Below are 18,917 nucleotides of genomic sequence, written 5' to 3' on the forward strand. Positions count from 1 at the left end.
TTAAAGATACATAAAAAGAAAAAATATAAAGAAGTTAGAATATTTAACGACTACTAGTCTACTATGTTTCAACTTATATAGATCCATCTAAACTTTACAAACTTTTATGAAATAAATTATGTGATAAAAACAAAAATATAATAGAATAAGAGAAATGAAATAGTGGAAATATAATACATGCACATCAAGGATAATATACAAATAATAATATAAAGACGAGATGTGATTTTGTATCGTTTTGCGCCGCAGTAGGGACCTCTCAACGACGAGGATTTCTTCATCGGAACTGGAGAAAAAATCAAACTAAAATAAAATGATGGGAAAAAAAAAAACATGATAAATTGGATTGATTAATAGATCATATAATAAGAAAAGTTGTAATAAACGGGTTTTCATATTAAAATTGGTACACATATGTCGTAGGTGAGGGAAAGTATTGGTATTTAATCAAACTTTTTGTAGTATTTAATACTCATAATATGCAAATTAAATTTAACAAATGAATAAAGCCTTAGAAAAAACTACTATAATTTTTAGTGTACATGGAGTTGGTAGAAGTATAGGTGTTTTGGTATACTGAAATGCAAAGAAAGAAGAATCGTAGCGATTTTAAATTAACAAGTTAGCCAAATTCTTTTTTTATTATTTGTTTTTTTGCTATAGTCATGGTATACAATAACAGGATGTTTAACTTAAAAGTCAATTAATCAAAATATTATTCATTTTTATTAGATCTACTATCAAAGACTATTATATTATGACTAACAATTGTTTAAATGCCTATTTGATATATTTTTTAGTAGAGGTCGGGTCTAATTTTGTAAAATATAGACTGTTGATATCATACTTAGAAGACTCTATTTGGTCATGACTCATTTAATATGTATTTTATTCACTCATATCATAATTGTTTTTTTATTCAGTTAGATATCGACTCAATTATATATGGTTCAATCAACAACTATGAATCATCACCTAACATCAATTTATGATATTAACCCATTAAAAATCTAAAAACTCATAATGAAGTACAAAGTGTATAAATGATTTATTAAAGCTGTAAAGAACTATTAACGATCTCTTATAGTTTTCATGATTATTAATTCATTTATCAATTCTAGGATTCCTTATGGATAAAGTTGATGTCATAGGATTCATGTGCATTTTGTATTCTCCATTTTGTCTATTTTACCAACTTTTTAAATATAATTTGCAAATTGGTCCAAAAGGTTTCACATGAAATGACAAGGCTTGGGGACATAAGTTTCAATTTGATGATACGGTTGCAAAGTAGGGTCAAGACTCAAGATCATTGAATATTGATTAATTTATATTATTTTTATTTCAAAATTCATGAAACAATCTTTGGCAAGATCAAGATCCATAATTCGAAAATTAGCAGTTATGTCCACAAAGCCCAGTCTAATCGGGCCTCTGATCTGAAGAGAGCTCAATGATATTTTTAAACTTTTATTGTTTCAATTTTCGAACTAATTATGTATTACCAACAAATTCATATAATAATTTAGGGCAAATTCTTAAAATCATTATATTTTAATTTATTTATTTATTTATTTATTAATTTAATCAGTATAACTAATTGTCGGTTGACCGTCTCCTCATTGTTCTTGCACCAATCACAGATTATGGAAGAGACTGGGATGTTTCTCCTTTGTAATGCCTTTGCCGATGGAATCCGTCCCTGTTTGGCCCTCCATATAAAACGCACCACTTTTTTCGGGGCGGAATTTAGCCAACAGAAATCCCCATCGCTGATCGGGTGTGATGCTTTATCCAATCTACATCGAAGTTTCGCCACATTAAAAACTCCATCAACCACAAACTTGGATCTCCATGTATTTCCCCCGTCATTAGAATATAAGATATTCGTCGCCTCCATGTTTAGTTTCCAAAGCCCATTCTTCACTCTGTCAATGCCTGACCAGACCTCACTCGAATTACGTTTTGAAAAACAATACCAAGGTCGATTTGAATGATTATGAATACCCCTGATAATTCGAGCCCAAAAAGATTGGGGACTTGTTTTGTACTTCCACCACCGTCTTGCTAATAATGCCAGGTTTAAGGTCCTTAAAGAGCCCAACCCCGCCCCTCCAACAGGTTACAGAAGTAAATGAAGTGCTAGCCTTCGCTCGGAATTGGGGGCATTGCCCTAAAAAGAAAGAGTTGTTGTCTTGTGTTGTATATAGAACATTATAGAGTCTTTGGAAGGAAGGAAATGATCGAATATTCAGAGGTGTGATTTCAGAACCAGCGAAGATTGTGGATATTATTAACGCTACTGTTTTCATGTGGAGAAAATATAGGAAGAATAGAGGTACTAGAGATGATTGGGTTAAGTGGTGTTTTTCGCCCTTATGTTGTTCTTAATTTTTGTATGCTTTTATGTATCGTGTACTTTTAGCCCTAGCACCTTGCTAGGGTCCATATTTTAATATATTTGCCGGTTCAAAAAAAAAAAACTAATTTTCGGTAATGAATTGCAAAAAAAAAAAGGTTAAAATGGTTTCTACAAAATAAATTGTTTAATCAGATTTTTTTTCCCGATGGTTAAATCGAGCAAATTTTAAACTATAACGGTTTTTATAGACTTTAAATTTTATAGTGATTTTTTGAAAAACAAAATGAACTTAAAAAAATCTTAATATAAACGTACAAGTAATTAATAATTAACTATAGCACCATTACTATTTTTTTCTTATAAAATATACATGATTTTGGAAATCACATATGTTTGTTTTTTTAACTGAAAATCAAGCTGTTACACATATTTTTTACTGAAATCAAACGCCACTTATGATAATCCACATATGTTGATTCAATATCGCATCTTATATATATATATATATATATATATATATATATATATATATATATATATATATATATATATATATATATATATATATATATATATATATTCTACATAGTTCACATTTGTACCCTGCATTTGCTGGGCTGATCCAAATTTATTTAATAATTGTATCAAGATATCCCTATCCATATATCCAAAAAAAATGTTAAAACCTACATAATTACATGCTAAAAGCAAGTGTTCAACGAAAACAAGAATTGCAGAAGAAACCAACTACTATTGATGTACTCGATTTTTTAATGTCCGTAAACATAATAAAAGCTGGTTAGATTTATAAAAATGAAGGAAAACCCTAATTTGAGAGTATATTAAAAATAAGGAAATTGCTAAAGCCGCCACATGAGTGGATAAAACCTGTTGGTGATGTTGTAATGATATATGGTTCTGGATTTGTCGGTGGTGGTGGGATGTTTAGATGCCTATAATTATTTTGTTAAAAGAATAGTTTGTATGGGTAGATTCAGTGAAAGGAATAATCGATGAAAAGGGTTATTTCAAAGATTTTTTTTTTTTTGAATATTATATGCATGCTATGGAATTTCATGAACTCTTTCGTGTTTGGGTCTTTAAAGCTGCTAAAGGATACTTTGTTTGATAAAGGAAACCATCGAAGTTTGAAAATCGTTCGAAAAAAACCATTCAAGTATTACATGTTCAAAAAACATCATCAAACTAAGACATATGTTCAAAAAACGCCAAATACATGTTCTGTTCAAAAAACATCATCATCTCTATGGTTTGGGGTAACTTACATATTTAGTCCCTAACATTTTTTTCTTAACTCAGACAATCCCTTTAGTTTAAATTTGCTTCGACTTCGGACCCTGAACGAGTTAAAAGACTAATATACCCTTATTACTTTCATTTAACATTATTTTATTTATTTATTAATTATTTATACAATTTGTGTTGTTATTTATTATAAGTATATCAATTGTATAAATAATTAACAAGTAATAAAAATAAATGTTAAATGAAACTAATAAGGGTATATTAGTCTTTTAACTCGATCATTGTCCGAAGGACAAATAAATACAAACGTTAGGAACCGTCCGAGTTAAGAAAAAAAAATTAGGGGTTAAACATGTAAGTTACCCCAAACCATAAAAATTGTGTTTTTTCAACATAATATGTATTTCATTGGTGTTTTTGAACATGTAATACTTGAATGGTGTTTTCTGAACAAATTTGAAACTTCAGTGGTCTTCTAAGTCATTATCCCTTTGATAAAGGTAAAATGTTCAGACTCCTTTTAATGACTTAAAGTGATTATAATTTATCCAAAACTTCATTCAAAATAAAATAACATTCTAATCAACATTATTAACTCAATTCAGTCATTAGTCAAAGAGATCATCATTCAGTTCTCAAATTAATGCTTCAATACTTAATTTAAAACTCTAAAATTAATGCTTCAACACTTAATTTAAAACTTCAAAAGTCAACTGATAAACACTGGACATGGTTCTCATCCATCATTTCAACTTAAAATGATACAATCTAATTATTATGATACATAACAAAACACTAATGACACGATCAATTATGAAGTTATTTAGATCAATGGGTGATTTAACAAAATTATGGCTCAAAACTTTATTAAAGCACCAAAGACTCACATTTCACCCAATTTATAGATTCAACTCTATAATTGGAATATGAAAGTCTATATCCAAATAACATCATAATAATACTTAATACATGATGAAAATCAGATTTCAATGAATCATTAGGTCAAGCTAGGGTTCCAAAACTATATATGAAAGCTTTATAATCACAAATTTGGCCATGAAAAATGGATTAACTCCAATAGATTAATAACATGACAATTGAATCTAAGCCTGAAGACATAAAATCATAGTTCATCATCAAGTTGAGGTTGGTTAATCTAGATGAAATCATACAAATGATTGTGGGAAAAGGGTTTAATACATCTCATCTTTCCATTATTAGCAAGAACAATCCTTTAATTCTTATTTTTGCAAAAACACCCAAGTTGAGATTTTTCTAACATTTTAAGTCCTTAACTTCATAGTTTGACCTAAACTCAATTTACATTCTTACAAATAATGTTGAAAACTAGTTATACATGTTACGGCAAGTCTCCTATTTCAGCTTGATTCACTTAAACTTAAATTCTAACCTTTTAGATTAACATTTTAACTAATTACAAAAGTTTAAACTAAAAAACTAATTTATTTGATGAAATTTACAATTAGAAGCGGGCATTCATGAATCATGACTGTTTAGGGGTTCAAAACGATATTTTTCAATTTTTAATTTTTAAAAAAAGTATTTTTCTAGGCATCTGAGATGTAGAAAGGGTGAAAATGGATCTCGGAAACCTCTAAAATATTATATAAACAGCAAATTGACGAAATCATGAAACAAAACAATATTTTTTTACAATTTACATTGCTATAATTGGGTAAATAACCAAACTATAAAGTCTTTATAAGAAAAAAAATGAAAGTACAAAAAAAACTCAAAATTGAATGTTGTAATATGAAAAAATGAAAGTGCAATGTTATAATAGAAAAAAGCTGAAACTGAAAGTTGAATGCTATAATACGTGATAAAAGAAAAGTAGAATACTAAACAAGAAAGAATAGGGCTACTCAGCTACTCCACAATCCCAACTTTATGTATTCACTCTATCCTGTCTAACAAAAATTGCCAACTCCTTATGTTGCTACATCTTGCATTTATTTCTCCCCAATTAATGGACATGTTATGTCTTAAGTTGCATTTGATCTTTTGAATAATTTCCCTAAAGAATGTATTTACAATCTTTCAAGATTGTATGGAAAAGTCTTTTCTTTGAGAGAACTAGATTGACAGTGTCTTTTGATGACTTGTAAGAGTTTAATACATTCCTAGTATCTCAAACTTTCAACATCACAAGAACAGAAATTCGCTCATGGCATCCTAAAATATTATGGAAAAGAACTTCCATTAATCTTAATGCTAGGAAACTCTGTGAAAACAGAAGCGTGTATTTCTCACTGAAACAAATCCAATGTCCAAACAATAGCGCTTACACACAATAACCAGAAGAAATTCAAAAAAATGCAGGTCTAGATAATTTCACTACAGCAACACATGAACCAAAATCAATCCATGAAAATGAAAAAAATCACCGTTCTTACGGGTTAATTTAACTTGCAGGAAATTTGAAGAAACATTATCGTATCAAAGGTAAATCAAGACGTAAATCTCGAAGATCATATCAGGAACTTTAAACATTATTATTGGAACATTAGGGCATCGAACAAAAGCATATATAATCACATCAAACTTGAGAATTTTCACATTTAGTCAGCAGAACTGGACTCAATCCCCAACATCGGAACAAGCAAAATTATAGAAAATATTACCAGACGACTGAGGATTGAACAATCAATCGGATTCGTCAGATGTGGACACCGCAACTATCTGTTTCTGAGATGCAAGCCGTTCTATAGCTTTCTGGCGAGCCCAGGTCTCTAGGGTTAGATCAGGCTTGGCGTTGAGTCCGACTCCGAGGATGACGATTGTTAGGAAGCTGGTGACGTAACAAGGTAGCTCCCAATCTTCCCATTTCCTCGACTGGCCGGGTGGGAGAGGGGTTCGGTTTAGAAAGTAGCCATTAGGTCGCTCCTGGTGGCCAGGGGTAGTCCATCGGCTAGTCGTATCACCGCCTCGTTGGCGGAGGGCGGAGGTCAACCGTGATCGTAGCATGCCTGCGGCGGCGGAGAAGGGTTTCGCAGATGGCATCTCGATGATGATCTTACTGAAAAGACCGACTGTTGAGAACTCCGAATCTGTTTTATTGATTGGATCCCATTTTCCACGCCCTATACGACGTCGCTTCAATCTTGGTTTATCTCTCTTTTGTATTCTTTCCGAGAATATCATTTACACCCCCTCAAAAATTTGTTTTCTGACAATAACATAAGAAAATCAAGGTTCTTTAATATGGATCGGTCTAAAGATATTTTTTTGAGTCTAAATGACATGCCAAAACCAATATATTAAATTTTATATGAAACTATTACATTGTTCATCACAAAAAAAACATATTTTTATTAAATAAGGAACAATTTTATAACATATTACTGTTTAAATGAACTTGAATGAAAATTCATGAGAGAAATATTATCTACACTCGAAGGCCTAAAATCCAAAGGGTTATTCCATTTCCTCACGCGATCCCCTAACCATCTCATATTTACATTTTCTACCTCCAAACCATCAATGTGTTCCATTATGATCCCAGCTGAGCTATGATTCACCAACCCTTGACATCCAGGTCTGTAATCAACCAATCCATCTTCATAACTAGTCCATCTTTTATAATTAAGGTTCACATTCAAGAACTTCAAGTTGCTAAGAACACCATTTTCAGACCCTGATAAAAAAATCCCGTTTTCTGAATTAGCTGTTATATTAACAAAAAGCAGATTCGAGATTGAACTCGTCTTTGAAGTGTTATCTCTTGGGCATGTTGTCACGTATATCGGCTCTGCCCTACCCCACCATGATGGATCATAGTATCTTGTGCTTATATTTATGTTCGAAAAAACTATGTCACTAACATTTCCTGCCAAATAACAAAGAATTGGTTAATTGGTTGAATCTTTTGATTGAGTTATGCGTTATGATATTTGTGTACCTCCATCGCGTATTTGTAATCCAAGACCTCTATGAGATTCGACTATGGTGATGTTGTTGAAGAGAAGGCCTTTGAATGGGAACCAACTAGCGCTACCAAGTTTGATTGCAGAGGATTTGGTTCGAATCCAGGAATCTGTGGCTGTGAGATTGTATAGAGGACCATCGTATGTTTTTGGGCAGATGGCATCATCTCCGGTGTTGATGTTGCACCTTGTGATCACAGTGTTGTTTGAATCGTCTATGTCGATTCCATCGTTGTTTGGGGTATTGAAATCTCCGTAGATTGAAACATCATGAATGTATGTGTTATCACATTGCACCAAATGCAAACTGCAATCAAAATTCAAATCCATACCAATTGTACAAGTTAATTTCACAATTTTGACTACTCGAATCTACTATGTGTTTGTGTGTTAATGGAGGTCGAGAGAGAGAAAAAGAGAAAGGGGACGAACCACCAATAAGCAGGCTCGGACAAATGAATATCCCAAACCCTAACATTTTTGGATCTGATGAAGCCGACCAATCTCGGCCTACATTCATCTCCAGAACATGCTCCGGTTTGATTCCAGCTCACCATCACATTCTTCCTCTCATCAAACCTCACAACGAACTCCAACCCTTGGCCATTGATCTCACCGCCGCCGGTGATTCCGACATCCTCCGCATCCTCCGCCAATACCACATACCATCTGTTTTGCTCCACCGGATAATCCTCCAACCTAGTCCCTCCCAACACCGTCGCGTTTTTCTGTACCTCCAACACCACTCCGGACTTCAGGAACACAGTCGCCGTCAAGTAATTCCCCGGCGGGAAGACAACTCGACCACCTCCAGCAGACCAACAGGCGTCGATTGCGGACTGAATAGGTTCGGTGTCGTAATGGACCCCATCGCCGGTGGCGCCATATTCGGTGACGGAGACAGTAACAGGCGGAGATCTAGATTGAGAGTGAGGAAGACGGATTGATGATGAACTGTACGATACCGATTGGATGACTGCACTACAAAAGAGAATTAAGATTAAAGTTGCTGATTGAATAGAGAAAGAATTCAGAGAAATTGTCATCGTTCTGTTTTGCATTCCGGCGATGGCCGGCGGGTGGGATAGGTGAAAGGTATACTAATCTCGTCCAATCAACATCGTAGTATTTTAAACTAGTTTTGTATTCCGGATTGACTGGGTTTGAAGTTTATCATGTTGAATTTTAAAAACATAGAATATACGGATAAGGGTGTGTTTAGAAAAAATATGTTAATGACTTGTACTTCTTACTTGTAATGTATTTTGTTTAGTGTAGTTATTTTTAATTTTAATTTTATTATTATTATTTTTTTAAAAGTAGTCATTTATAACTTTTTATATATTATATACTCATTGTACTTTTTACACGATTTATCTTTAAAAATAAATTATTTTGCTTAAAAAAATAGTAATATAATCCGTTGTTATTATAAGTAAAAGGTTAAATGATCATATTGCTTAAAAAAATAGCAGTTAAATGATCATATTGCTTAAAAAAATAGCAGCATGAACAGTTGTTATACGCACACCATCTCCCTCACTAAACTGTTAGCATCTCTTGAACACCATATTCCTCACTAAACTTTTAGTATCTCTTGAACACCCGGTGTGTACACAGGTTGACAACGAGTTGAGAGGTGAGAGATATAAAAAGGGGAAAGAGAGCAGAAAGAAAAATGAGAGGCTTTGATTGGTTGTTTAATGTTTTTTTTTTTTGTCAAAATTAAAGAAAATATTATCACTCTTTATCATTATGTTATGGTTAAGTGACATGCCTTAACATGCATCATCATTCTCTCTTAGGCTAAGAGAAAAAAAGGAAAGGTTGGTGGAGTCTATTTTTAGTTTCCTTTTTTAAATTAAAATAAAAAATATATAATATAACAAATAATGAAAAGAATATAAAAGTTTTTTATATGTATCAATTACTAAGCAGACAAAAAATTGAAAGCAACGGAACTAAACGTTTTAGAAAATTAGCTAGAGGCTAAAGATGTGAGTTTTGTAAAGCATATAAAGCATTTATGTAATGTTATCTATAATTTATTAGATTCTTGTGGATTCGAAAATCATCAAATCTCTAAAAACTGTCTTATATTTTTAAAAAATTAAAGATTAAGTTCCAAATTTTATTTTCAAATAAAAGAACTAAGGAAATCGGACAATTTATTCACTATCGTCCCTTTTGACATTTTCAGTAGGTAACCACCTGCATAGCAAGCCAAGCTGGAAGGAATGATGACATGATAGCTGATGTTGTATGCTATGTTAGCTCAATTCATTACCTTTAAAAAAAATTGGATTTGTGAGAGAAAAGAAAGGGAAAAGGTTCAAACCATAGGCCTCTTACTCATAAAGCACGCTCCTTGTTAGTTAGGGTAGAACATATTCTTACTTTTTGTCCTTAACTCTAAAATATAATTGTCTCATTTCCTTACCTAAAAAAAAATTTAGGGGCTGTTTGACAGAATTTAGATTTTTAAAAGACTTGAAATTCTAAAAGGGTCTGAATTTTTAACATGTTGTTTGGTTGGAACATCTGAATTGTTGTGCTGAACGATAGGAATGACCAGTTTACCCATTTTGCATTAGTTTTTTTTTACTGAATTCAATATTTAAAAATAATAATAATAATTGAACCAACTCCTTTAACAATTATAAAAATTATAAACACCATACAAAATCCAAATCAAAAATAAATATTATGAAATCCATAAAATCAAACTAAAATCCTACAAAATGCTACAAAAATATTTGAAGCTTAAATCTTTTGTCAACAAAAATGCTATTTGATCTACCAAACATTGTTGACAAAATCACTAATGTAAAGCATGAGAGCATGGTCGGTGTAGGGTTGAAGCAAGCAGGACAGTTGAACAAGGCCTAAAAATTTTAGGGGACCATTTTTTTTGTATATTCAACCCGACGCTTAAATCCTTCTTCCTCATCCGTTCTAAGAAATTCGTAAGCCCTGCTTAATGGCCGGTGTTCCTTTTTTTCATTCCCATGATTGGAATTTGCATCCATTTACAGGTAATTACTTTATACTTCAGTATCTTGGATATTTATGATTATGTAATTACTTAATTTTGATCTTCTGTTTTACATGTGTTAATTGTATTTGAAGAGATATTACATACCTTCGGCACGAGAACACTGTTGCGACCGGTTGGAGTAAGCAACGCCCTAATTATACAATATTTTTTTTGTTTTACTTTGTTTAATGGGTTTCTTAATTACATATTAACTTAGTCAGTTAGAGACTATTTGGACCATGACTGTTCTTGGGTATCTTGCAAAGCTTATACTCGAAGTCTTTAGGTAATTCTTTATTCCATTACAATCAAAATCAAATCTTATACTCCCTCCGTCCTAAATTGATAGTCCACTTTTGACTTTTAAAGTTTTTTTTTTCAACTTTGATCTTAAATATTTTTATTTGTGTTATATATTACTTGATAAAACTTATAACAATGAAATAACATTTAAAATACAATTTGTTCATATATTTTACATCAAATATTATCTATCAAAAACAAAAATATTTAAGGTCAAAGTTGAAGAAAAAAAATTTCAAAAATTAAAAGTGGACTATCAATTTGGGACGGAAATAGTATTTATTAAAATTAGGTTCTAATTGGTTGTGTTCCCCTTATTAGGTTAATTGCTTCAATTGCTTAGGTTGCACACATCATTATATATTTGTTGATTGACACTCCACTTTCTCCATTGCTAAATGAGGTTTTCATAAAGTTGGATGGCATTTGGGGGTAATTTCTAATTCATATTCCATATGTGAGTGAAGAACCACATTAATGTTGTTACATTGACCAAATTTTCCTTCCTTCACCAGGTCTTCTAGGCAGTGCAGCCTTTGCATTTTTCTACTTCTACCTTTTGCTTGCAGTTATTGCTGGGGCAATAATGCTTGGTCTGAGACTAGTGTTTATCACTATCCATCTAATGAAGTAAAATGACCTTTTTATCCAATTATGTATTTTTGTTTTATTGTGACTTGTGAACTGAATATTAAGTAAAACCACATTTCTGTCTAGGTGGGGAGGTAGTCCCATGAACTCTTTCTTGTTCAATGTAGCTCTCATTCTTCTTTGCTCCGTTAGGATGAATCATTTTCTTTATTAATTATTAATATTTTTATAGTTTTTTAACCATAATATCATAACATAGTGTAATGACTCCTATTCCATTCCATCATTTGTAACTGTTTAAATGTTGCTCTAAATAACTGATGATTCACACTTTTAGTTTCAGAAATTCAGATTTCTGAAACTTGTCGTCGTTTAAAAAAAAACTTCAGTTTATATAATTTAATTTGTCACACGTTAAGGCCTAAGGACCTTTCTTTTGCGGCTCTTCATGTGCATTTGAATCCTCAAGACCGACCTGTGTGAGAGCATTTGAAATTTGTTGAGTTTTGGAATATTAGGTTGTGTCAGGTCTTGTAAGCGACTGAGTTCGTAGTTTGCTTTGTCATGTTGTAAAGTCTTCATTTCGTATGCGAGATAATTTGTTTGTATTTTGCATATTTATGTTCACAGTTCTGAACTGTTGACTTAGACGTTCCTTTCTGACTCACATCTCAAGTTCTATATATAGGTGAGTTAGTTAGCAGAGAGAGTACCTTTTGCGTGAATAGTTCACTACTCTTTGTACTAAACTTTTCTTTTACTCTCTTATAAAATTATGATCTTATTTACCTTCTTCTCTTCTTAATCATTCAAACAATCATTTCATTATCAAATTATACTTTATTTGTTCTTAAAATTCTATCAGTTGGTATCAAAGTGAGAGATTTGTGAGCTATTTTTTCGAATCCTGAGTAGTTAGACGTTATTCATGTTCTTCATATTTTTACTTTGAATTTTTTATCTGTAACGCCCATAGGTCCGAGCTAGTCAATTTAGAGGTAATAGGGGTCGAAAATGACTTTTCAACAAAATATGATTCAGAATAAATAATCTCAACCAAGTTATAGTATATGTTACAAGGGTTACGTATATATAAAGAATGTCGAAATCCGAGTTATAACGAAGAAGTTATGACCCGTTGAAGTTTCGCGACGGAACCGGCATGGCACCGGGAAGCGTAAATAGTGAATTTACGATGGAGTGATATTCATCCTTAGCGATCTAAACGAAAGCCGTAGAATTCATTAAACCGAAAGCATCCATAAAAAGAACGCCCAAATCTGACTTCGTATGAGGAAGTTATGATTTTTCGAAATTTTGCCTTAGCAGTGTACAACTCGAAATCCGAATATTAGATTGAGTGGTTTTTAGCCGACATAACCTAAACGAGAATCGGAGATCTCGTTATTTGTAGCGTAACGATAAAAAGACAGACGAAAACGGACGTCGAATGAAAAAGTTATGAGATTTTAAACGGACCAATCATGTCCTGGCCTGTTAAATAATATAACTTTTAAAATAAAGTCAAAATTAGCCGACGGAGTATAAACGAAAGTTGTAGAGTACGTTCCCGCCTTCGCGTGGATATAAATAACGTCGAAAACGAAGCTCGTACGCAAAAGTTACGAATTTTTAAAGTTTAGACTCAAATTTACGAAGCCTGTTGCTCGACTGATGACGTGGCAAGATCCTAGCCGTTGCTTGTTGATTACACCTCGGTCCAACTTAAGCCACGTCGCACCATCCGGAGCCTGCCACCTGCTGACCTTATCCGAGACTACGCCCCGTGTAGTGTTGCTGAACGCCCAGCGTAGGTCCGAACTTCGGCCTATAAAAGGGCTGCGAGGCTGCCATCTTTTTCACACCTTTCTTCACTCTCTCTCTAAATTTCTTTCTCTCTCTAAGGTTCCAAACCCCCCCCCCCCTAAACTCTAGGTAAAACCCCTAGCACCCGAAGGAAGCCCCGAGGCTCCCGGAGTCCCGAGAAAAAGAGTCTTTCGGTTTCGAAACGCTGCTCCAAACAAAGCCTGGTTTTCTATAAAACCCGTTGTAAGTGAGCTACGCCTACGCTATTTTTAATATAGCTTCTAATTAATTATAGTAACATCATTAGGACCTTAAAATAATTATTTGGGCTATTATTATGAGTTATATACAGTGTTGTTTAACGCTTATATAATAATAATAAAAGTTAGACTATTAATTAGTCGCGGTTAATGTAACGGCTACAGATCCGCGCTAGTCAATTTAGAGATAATAGGGGTCGAAAATGACTTTTCGAAAAAAAGATTATTTAGAATAAATAACCTTAACCAAGTTATAGAATATGTCTCAAGGGTTCCGTACATATAAAGAACGCCGAAATCCAAGTTATAACGAAGAAGTTATGACCCGTCGAAGTTTCGCGACGGAACCGGCACGATACCGGGAAACGTAAATAATGAATTTACGATAGAGCGAGATTTAGCCTTAGCAATCTAAACAAAAGTCGTAGAGTATGTTAAACTAAGAGCGTTGATAAAAAGAACGCCAAAATCTGACTTCGTATGAGGAAGTTATGATTTTTCGAGGTTTCGGATTAGCAGTGTATAGCCCGAAATTCGAATAATAGATCGAGCGGTTTTTAGCCGACACGACCCAAACGAGAATCGAAGATCTCGTTAAGAGTAGCATAACGAGAAACAGATGGGCGAAAACGGACGACGAATGAAGAAGTTATGAATTTTTAACGGACCAATCCTGTCCCGGCCTATTAAAAATAGAACTTTTAAAATAAAATCAAAATTAGCCAACGGAGTCTAAACGAAAGTTGTAGAGTACGTTCCCGCCTTAGTGTGGATATAAAGAACGTCAAAAACGGAGCTCGTATGAGGAAGATATGAATTTTTGAAGTTTAAAATCGAAATTACGAAGCTGATGATAGGAGTGCTGACATGGCAGCGCCACAGCCGTCCGATACTGATGACAAGGCTCGCTTCTGATCACGCCACGTCACCTCGCCTTCGGTTTACGCCCCGCGTACCCTTTTGTCTTATCCATCCGACGAAGGTGCGAGCCAGCTGTGCGAAGTTGGCAATCCTATCTGAGACTACGCCCAGCGCAGCCCCGGTACGCCCAACGTACTTCCGAGGGTTCAGCCCTATAAAAGGGTGCGAGGATGGCCGGGTTTTACACACCAAATCCCACTCTCTCTCTAAGAACTTTCTCTCTCTAGCCCCTTTTGAGTCCCCTAAAGTCTAGGTGAAGCCCTAGCACCTGAAGGAAGCCCCGAGGCTCCCGGAGTCCCGAGAAAAAGGGTCTTTCGGTTTCGGAAACGCTGCTCCGAGCAAAGCCTGGTTTTTTTTTTTAAAATCTGCTGTAAGTGAGCTACGCTTACGCAATTTTTAATATAGTTTTCAAATAATTATAGTAATGTTATTAGGTCCTTAAAATAATTATTTGGGCTATTATTATGAGTTATATAAGTATTGTTTAACGCTTATATAATAGTAATAATAGTCAGACTATTAATTAGTCGTGGTTATCGTTAGACTAAACCTTAGTGGTATTAATACTAGGTTTTATCGAAGGAAAATTGTTTTGAGAGTATCGAAGCGCTGTCCGAGTGCTGAGTCACCACCGTATCAAGTGAGTGCATCGTCCCTTTCATCTTACACATAGATATGAAGTATTTTAATATAAATTACGTGCTATGTGTGCATATTGTCTGAATACTTTTTGTCTATGTTGGTGAAAGATTTTATACATGTTTTAAATGATGTAAATTGTATAAAGTATTTTATATCTACAAAATATGTTGGGTAAAACATGGGTAGATGAATGATGAGGGGTAAAAGCTGAAATAAAGGAACATTAGTAGTATGAACCTAGTACCCTATAGGTAAACATTGGCAGCAAAGGAGCTAGTACCTTATAGATGAGCACTGGCAGCCGCGCCACAACCTGTAGATGTTTTAAATCTATGGTAAACGTCCTAGCAGTTGCGCTCTAAGGACAGTATCGGCAGCTGCGCCTAATAGGGAGCCTTATGACCATGATAGTAGCGTTTAAAGGTCAATACCAGCAGAAGCGCCTCATAGAAAGTGGTATGAGAGCTTTTTGGTTTTGTTTTCAATTAGATTTTATACAAAAGTATGAATTTGACATATTAGGGTTTATAGCAAATAAACCCTAAGGGCTTGATTTTCGAAATCAGGGTTCCTAAACCCTAGATTTCAAAATTTTGATAGGGTTTCCCAAACCCTTTCCTTAGCCTCCAAGATTTCGAATTTTAGGGTTATCCAACCCTAGGGTTGTCGAAATTGCCTCCTCCCCAAGATATGATTCCTAAATTTTAAGGATTTGGATAATGTCATATCTTGTAATTATCTCTTTAATTGTTTAATATGGTAATTTAAAGATTTTGAATTATCCCATCCCAATTTTCAAATTTCAGGGGATTTAAGAGATTAAGTTAAATTAATTGTTAATTTAATAGATAATCTTTCAAGATTTGATAATTCAAATTAATTGTTTAATTTTGGGATAATTATTAAATCAAAGTTTTAATATTTAAAATTTCAAATTAAAAGATTTTAATTTTCAAAAATTTTAAATTTGATTAAAACCCTAGTGATTTGAAATGTTTCAAAAATTGCCCTCAAGTTTTGGAATTTAAATTTTAATTAAAAGTTTAATTTTAAAATGTTAAACTCTAAAACCCTAATTTTTGTAAAGTTTAAATTGCACCCTTATGGTTTTATTAAATTTGTATAATTAAAAGGGAGTTAATAAATCCATAATGATATGGTTTATATTTAATTAAATTAAAAGTATAATTTGTTAAATTAGTCCACATAGTATTTTAAAAGTGTAAAATACACCTTTATACTGTATATAAAATTAAAAAAGTCTAATATTATATATGTATAACTTAAATGTCAGTCTTACCGTCAGTAGGCCTCATTCACGAAGCTGGTCTATAAGGGGGTTAAGGAAGCGGCCTGTAAAATGACCGTCATTGGGTATCCACTCTTACCCACCACACTCTTGACTAGTGGAAGATTGTTAGCCGAACGGGTAGGATAGGGCAAACATTTTCCATTAAAAGTATAATGAATTATAAAGTAACTAAATGTTTTTACAAAATTCTCAATCTTAGTTACTTTAGAAAAAAGTGAATTTGATGCAATTCCATGAAATTACACTTTGTATCCTTGCTAAGACGATTAGTGGAGCGAGTGTGGTTATCCGACACACTAAATGGATTCTAAGCAAAGGTAGCGAAGGGTGACTCGATGTTTGTCATAGTTCAGTGGAGCGTGTGTGGTTAACCGTTACATCGAACAGGTGACTGTAACATTGGGGGCACCATGTATATTTGCATGGTTATTCACACCCTGTTTTGTGATCCTCGACATCCCAGTCACAAATCGAGGGGCATATCGAGATTTAAACATGTCATTGAAAAGTTCAACGAATCTCAAAGGATCTAGGAGTTTTCAATACATTTAAAACTTAATCTCTTTTTCGTTTTTCATGGTGGAAAATTAGTGAATCGTCATTCACTTACCTGTAAATGTTCTGCAATTTGGGTTACGACATCCCTCTCCCAAGTTGTAGAGTATTGTGTTGGGTCCTAGCCTTAATATCTCATTTGGGTGTTTTATTAAGGACTCAATCAATCAACTAACTTGAATTTTCTCCCGTTTTGTAGATGTCAAAGTATGACAATTATGATCTTCCCAAATCCCTTGGAACAATCTCTCCACATGAAGATGATATTCCACGATTCGATCGAGGAACAAGAGATCATGCTTCACTTCCTCCACCTCCTTCTATTGTTCTCCCTAACCCACAAGTTCAAAGTATTGAAAAGTTCAAGCTCACTCAAGCTCTGTTGGCGATGAAACGTGAAGATGGAAAACCCGTGTGTGCTCACGTCCTAGGGAAGAAATCACAGGTCGATAGTTTGATAATGTTGGGTGCAACTTTCCCAAAGAAGTTGGTTGTAGACTGGGTTCTTCAGTCACTCCCTAAATCATATAATAAGTTCATAAGAGAGTATTATATGATGGATCTTGACGCAACCCTCATTGACCTAACTTACATGCTTATTGCCGCTGAATCAGAAAGGATTTGGCAAAGTAATGGAACATATTTGTCTGGTAATTTAACCAACCATGCTTCCGTGGTCGCTCCAGAAGAAGCCACTTGTTTCTGCTGCCAAAAGAAGGGGCGTTGGAAACGAAGTTTCCCCGATCACCTGAGGAATCCAAGAGATGGGAGAGTCAAGGAGTATGGCTCAACTTCAGGTAAAATCTACTATCTAACTCCATTAAGTTCCTATTCATTGATTCTTAATACATGATGTGATAAGATTACATTTGGATGTTTTTGCAGGATCAGAGAAAAGAGAGGAAGCTTGATGAAAGAACGAGATGAGTCTGATCACGAAGAAATGGATTACAATCACATGGATTCGAAGATCAGATTTTGAGCTTAGGAAGTTATGATAGATTTGTTAGGAATATTTGATTAATTAGTTTTTCAGTTGATTTTGCATTGTAAGGACATGTTTTCCGCTGCTTTTATGAATAAAATAAATTTTTTTGGTTTGTCTTATATATATATATATATATATATATATATATATATATATATATATATATATCCTTGCAATGAAATCGTTGTGAAAAATTGATGTTTGTGTATTTCTATAAATGGATGTGATTCTTAGTTATGTTATTTATGGAAGTGTCGAATTTATCTAAGTAAAGAAAGATTCCCATCGCCTATATTTTAATTGGACAGAAGCTTGGAATCATATGATTTAATTCATGTGATGTATGGAAATCCTAGTACTTAGAAAATTTAAGACTAATATATTCCTTGACAAAGAGCCAAGTAAAGGACTAGAAGATTGGGTTCACGATGTTGTGCACTAGTTGAGTCCATCATAAATATCAACAAGATTAGTCATCATATCTTTACTATATTATTAAGGATATTGCCCATTTCTTGAAATTTAAGAGGTACTAAACCTACTGCATAATATACAATCAATTTATTCATACCTTTTAATACTCTTATCACATTTCCGTTTTACAAATTAATTGCATTAAATATTCATATTTTTGTTTGACAAATTAATGGCATTAACATTGATGTTTCATAAATTGAATCAAAAAAGTAAACATACTATTTTTCTCCTCTGTCCTCTACACTCACATTTTCCCTTAAACAAATAGCAAAAACCCTATTTTGAAAAGACACATCGCACCTCATCCGCCTAACTCATCGTCATCATCACCATCGGTAGTGAATCACCACCCACTCTCCAACCTCGCACCACTCGTGGTATCTGTATCTGATCACCGTCGCCGCCACCTACTGTGCTCTCGCAACACTTTTTCGGTGACAGGAAGCCACC

At 33.6% G+C, this 18,917-nt stretch overlaps 2 protein-coding genes across 2 annotated transcripts; both read right to left on the reverse strand.

The window, feature by feature from the left end:
• Positions 1 to 6,023: 6,023 nt before the first annotated feature.
• On the reverse strand, positions 6,024 to 6,724 carry LOC145055109 (uncharacterized). Its single transcript, XM_079003401.1, has one exon. The coding sequence runs from the start codon at positions 6,650 to 6,652 to the stop codon at positions 6,296 to 6,298; it is 357 nt and encodes a 118-aa protein (XP_078859527.1). The 5' UTR covers positions 6,653 to 6,724; the 3' UTR covers positions 6,024 to 6,295.
• A 169-nt stretch (positions 6,725 to 6,893) lies between these two features.
• LOC145055108 (Pectin lyase-like superfamily protein) lies at positions 6,894 to 8,744 on the reverse strand. Its single transcript, XM_079003400.1, has 3 exons — positions 8,008 to 8,744; positions 7,551 to 7,882; positions 6,894 to 7,478 (listed from the first exon to the last, which is right to left on the reverse strand). The coding sequence occupies exons 1-3, from the start codon at positions 8,634 to 8,636 to the stop codon at positions 6,991 to 6,993; spliced, it is 1,449 nt and encodes a 482-aa protein (XP_078859526.1). The 5' UTR covers positions 8,637 to 8,744; the 3' UTR covers positions 6,894 to 6,990.
• Between the last annotated feature and the right edge of the window lie 10,173 nt (positions 8,745 to 18,917).

The sequence above is a fragment of the Lactuca serriola genome, chromosome 5 (assembly GCF_051521515.1).
Source record: "Lactuca serriola cultivar US96UC23 chromosome 5, Lser_US96UC23_V15, whole genome shotgun sequence".
Classification (NCBI taxonomy): Eukaryota; Viridiplantae; Streptophyta; class Magnoliopsida; order Asterales; family Asteraceae; genus Lactuca; species Lactuca serriola.

Bases quoted from the DNA above. Each gene is read 5' to 3' on its own strand.
- LOC145055109 (XM_079003401.1), bottom strand. From the start codon at position 6,652: ATGCCATCTGCGAAACCCTTCTCCGCCGCCGCAGGCATGCTACGATCA.
- LOC145055108 (XM_079003400.1), bottom strand. From the start codon at position 8,636: ATGCAAAACAGAACGATGACAATTTCTCTGAATTCTTTCTCTATTCAA. The intron at 7,883-8,007 runs GTTCGTCCCCTT...TTTTGATTGCAG, and splicing joins TCCGAGCCTGCTTATTGGTG to TTTGCATTTGGTGCAATGTG. The intron at 7,479-7,550 runs GTACACAAATAT...GTTATTTGGCAG, and splicing joins ATTACAAATACGCGATGGAG to GAAATGTTAGTGACATAGTT.